The sequence below is a fragment of the Arvicola amphibius genome, chromosome 13, assembly GCF_903992535.2.
Source record: "Arvicola amphibius chromosome 13, mArvAmp1.2, whole genome shotgun sequence".
NCBI classification, from domain to species: Eukaryota; Metazoa; Chordata; class Mammalia; order Rodentia; family Cricetidae; genus Arvicola; species Arvicola amphibius.
This window is the reverse complement of record NC_052059.1, coordinates 12,771,360-12,775,797: the sequence shown is the minus strand read 5'-3', so window position 1 is coordinate 12,775,797 and position 4,438 is coordinate 12,771,360. Positions and strand designations below refer to the sequence as shown.

The 4,438-nt window shown below is 46.9% G+C and overlaps 1 protein-coding gene across 1 annotated transcript; it reads right to left on the bottom strand.

Moving 5' to 3' along the window:
• Positions 1 to 1,712: 1,712 nt before the first annotated feature.
• Slitrk1 (SLIT and NTRK like family member 1) lies at positions 1,713 to 3,803 on the bottom strand. The gene has a single exon (XM_038310695.1). It carries the CDS (start codon positions 3,801 to 3,803, stop codon positions 1,713 to 1,715), a length of 2,091 nt encoding a protein of 696 aa, XP_038166623.1.
• Between the last annotated feature and the right edge of the window lie 635 nt (positions 3,804 to 4,438).

Below are 4,438 nucleotides of genomic sequence, written 5' to 3'. Positions count from 1 at the left end.
AATCTGTAGTTGCTGGGGCGGGGAGGGTGGGTGGTCACTAATTAGTTTTACCGTTTTCAGCAGATGTTGAATTCAAAATGCCAGCAGCATTTCAACCAGCAGTCATTAGGGCTGTCTTTCATGGCGGAGTGCTGACCAATGAAATCCCTCTCTGTTTAATGAGACCTATCTAGACAGAGTCAATTAAATCAAATCTATACTAACATCTCCAATATATCTGCAGTGTGGGCAGCACCAACAAAATCAACAGTGAGGGACTTCCAGTTTTAATAAAGGGATTCAGTGACGCATTAGGAGAGGGGGAAGGGAGGGAGGTTGTTAGGGTAAAACCATACTTTATGGACAGTGTAAAAAGCAGTAAAGTCGAAGAGGATGTGAGGGACTGTGAGGAGAGCTAGTGAATATTTAAACATTAAGGTGATTATAGTGAGATCCTTTCTGGTACCCAGGAAAGGAGCCACCCCAACAGTCCCCCTCCCCCACCCCTTCAACCATAAATCCAAATAGAAAACTGGAAAAATGTAAGGACCCAGATTTGAAAACATTTTCACTTTAATACTGAAAAAATATGCCATTATAAAATCCTCGAATAGAATTAGTAAGTTTCACGTGCTTCCTCGGTTCTTTGTTCCTACTTTATAAGTAAGATTTATACCAGCACACAATTGCTACCATAGGATCGCAGCCTAAGCACTAGAATGACATTAATTGGTCATGCTTAACTGCCCCAGAATCTTTTTTCTTAAATAATTACACTGTTACTATAATAGAAATCATGGGTACTTATTTTACATTCAGATGGAAGGCATTATTGGATATGTATAGAAAAATATTCCCCCTCAGAAACTAAAATAAAAACAAACATCACCATCAATATAAGATAATCCAAAACAACCCTTAAAAACTTTGCTCAACAAAATACATTGTCAACTCATAAAATGGACTGATGACTAGCCATGCAAATGTCTTAAATAAAACCTTTACATTTTTTTTCACAGTAAACATACTCTCTGAACTGCCTACCAATCACAAATAATGGCGAAATGGCACTTTCTGATTATACTGTAATTTGTTTATAGAAAGTTTGATACGATGGGACTTATCAGGTACGAGGATGGGTGCTGTGACGCCGTCTCCAGTCTCAGTGGGGTGTTGGGATTGGGGGGCAGAGTCCCTGGAGCATCGGGATTCCATGCGAGCCATGCAGCACTTTTTTTGTTTTTTGTTCTTGTCAGGAGTCAAAGTTATTTATTTACAATACATTCATGCCTTCGTGCAACTGCCCATCCCTGCATAATCAACAGGGAGCCATCTTCGGGCTATCCACAGGGGAAAAATAGATATCTATCTCTCTATATAGATGTGATATATGTATATATGTATATATGTATAGAGCCACTGCAGCCAGCCCCACGGGACCTTTGGCCCAGAGCGGCGCTCCATTCTTCTGGCAGGCCCCATGCTTTTAGTCAAAAGGCGCAAAGAGCGAGTTAGCTGCACTCCCAGCTCCACAGCCTGCTCTTTGTTTTCAGAGGGAAGCTTAAGGGCTAGAGCTTCTTAAGTCGAGTGAGTTCATAGTTATTTATTTACTTATGTCCGTCGGGGCTTGTGACACTCCAGATCTGGGTCAATGTTCTCCTGCTCCCACGAGACGCTGGAGGCAGAGGAGGGTATATTGCCTCCTGCACTTCTCCCCCTTTTGGGTGTAGAGCTTAGTCTGAGAGTGAGTGAGAGCCGCAATCATACACCCTATGGGACCCGTCTGCATTGTAAGGCCCATTGTGCCAGTAGGAAGAGTCACAGACTGTCTGTAGGGAATTAATTTCGGACGCTGAGGAATTGGCATCCCTTCTCTTGGACCGCTTTCGGTTCCTCAGGATAAACACGAGCATGCCCACCACGGTGAAGGCGGAGGTGACGAACACCAGGAGCAGTCCCGGGACCAACACGGAGATGGACACCCTGCTGGTGTCTAGGTAGGAGTTGGAGTGCGTCCCGGTCTCCGCCAACCCAGTGCTGTTTTTACTGTGCGAAGTTAACGTGGGCGAGATCCTCGCGTACAGCTGGGGGCAGATCTCGTCATTGGAGAGCAGCATGAAATCCTTCCTAAAGAAGTTCACCGGCGTCTCACACTTGAGGTCGCTCATCAGCACCTCGGAGCCCAGACGTTCTGCCCATTGCTTGAAAGGCACAATGGTGCAGGAGCACTCCCAGGGGTTGCCGTGCAGATCTATCTGGATGATAGAGGTTAATTGGTCAAGCACCCCTGCCACTGGGAGGTACATGAAGTAGTTGTTGTGCAGGCTGAGCTTAGACAGGGAAACCCCAGCAAAAACGTCCACGGGTAGGGACCTCAGCAAGTTGTTGTTAAGAATAAGAATCCTCAGCTTGGGCATGGCATTAAAAGTACCAGGGAGAATGAGCTGAATCGCGTTGTACTCCACGTTCAGATACTCCAGGTTCTGCAGCCCAGCAAATTTCTCCCGGGACAGAGTGTCCAGGTAGTTACTATCCATGTACAGCCACCTGAGGTCCAAAAGGTTCTTGAAAGTGTTGTTCTCTATGTTTGCGATGTTGTTGTTGCCCAGATCCAACAGAATGAGGTTCTTGTAATCCACAAAGTGAGATTTTCGGATGCTGTGGATCTTGTTATCTCGGAGGAAAAGCTCTTGAACATTGGAGAGCTTAGGCTTCAAATCAGCTAAGCTGCTCACGTTCCGGTTGTTACAGTTCATCTTTAAGCCTGAACCTGGGATGTGGTCACAGCTGCAGCCCCCGGGGCAGGGCAAGCCTTGGCCTGGGGGTTTGTTTCTGGCGCTCCCAGTTGCTATCGGTGGTGTGGGTTTGATTTTGAGCTGCCAGTTACCCGGGATCTTTGTACCTCCATTTGGAACAGACCCTGGGGTGGCATGCTCGTCTTGCCCATTTGTCTTGAAAGGAGTTGGCAGGGGGCCAGGAGCGAAGGTCTCTTCCTGGGCAGGAGGAGCCGGGAGACTAGAATCCACTCTATTTTTCAAAGGACACAAGTCCTGCTCAGTGGTTTCATTGAGGTCTTTACCCTGAAGCCTGGTGGGGGCTTCGCAGACCACTCGGCCGATCAGGGCATTTTTGGGAATGTTTTCTAGCCATTCTTTCAGGGAGAGCAGATCACAGGTGCAGTCCCAAGGGTTATCCTCTAGCAAGATCTCAGCAATGCCAGGGATCTGCTCCAAAACCTCCTCATAGGGCAATGTTTTCAGCCTATTTCCGCGGAGGTCGAGGTGGGTGATGGGCACATACTGGAATACATTGGCAGGTAGAGTGCTGATGAGATTGTCGTTTAAAATGAGGACTTCCAACTTGTTCAAGTCCTGGAAGGCCCCCGGGTCTATATCCCGTAATAAATTAAAATCAGCCTGGAGGTATTCCAGATCGTCCAGCCCCAAAAAAGTCTGCTTTCGAAAAGACTTGATCTTGTTGTTGTTGATATGCAGCCGTTTCACCAGCTGCAGCCCCAGAAAAGCCCCAGGAACGATTTCATGCAAGCCATTGTTTTCCATATGCAAACTAACCGCATTATAAAAGTTAGCGAACTCATTAGGGAAAAGTCGAGTGAGGGAATTGCCATGCAGAAATAAATGGTAAAACTGGGAAGTCGGGGCGGTGAAGCGCTGCAGACTTGTAAAGCCCCTTTTTTCACAGTCAACGTGTAAGTCCCCTTCTATCTCATTGCAAGAACAGATCTTCTCTTTACAAACGTCCCCTGTAACGTTTCCAGCGGCAAAACAAAGAGACGTCTCCAGCAACAGAATCCAAAGCAGCATTTTTAAAGCGAGCAATTCATCCCAGATCTCATCACAAAGTAACAGCAACCATCCTGCTCGCCACAGACACAATTCAAGTTCATTTAGTGCTCCAATGTCCGATCCCAGAGAAAGAGAAAAAAGGGTTTGGGGGGGTGGGGGTGGATTCCTTCCTCCCTAACCCCCCCGTACTGCAATAGCCCAGACGCCAGTCAATAATTATATCTACAAACTATCCAGGCACATAGTGCAAAGCAAGCAGAAAAGGGTGGGGGGTGGAAAGTAGGGGAAGAGAGAGAAAGAGAGAAGGCAAACTACTCCCCCTCAACCCTTTAAAAATAAGTAAAATATATACCTTAAAATTAAAAGGAAACGCACCCTTACAGAATCATGTTTAGACGTCCTCACTAATCAGGAAGGGAACAATGCTAGCAATTAGAAGCAAGTGCATGTTAGAAACAAGCAGGTTTGCAGCGTAGTACAGGCGCACTGCCTGTGATGGCTGTGCGTCGGACTGACCTTGCCTTTCTGATACAAAGCAGAGCTTTCGGCAGCTTCACAGGTCCAGGCAGCGGGAGGAGTTCCTGTCTTGATTGTGGGTTGCTCAGACGTACCCCCGAGGTGCTGTCCAGAGCCCCCGGTGCTGAAATCACGCC

Bases quoted from the DNA above. Each gene is read 5' to 3' on its own strand.
- Slitrk1 (XM_038310695.1), bottom strand. From the start codon at position 3,803: ATGCTGCTTTGGATTCTGTTGCTGGAGACGTCTCTTTGTTTTGCCGCT.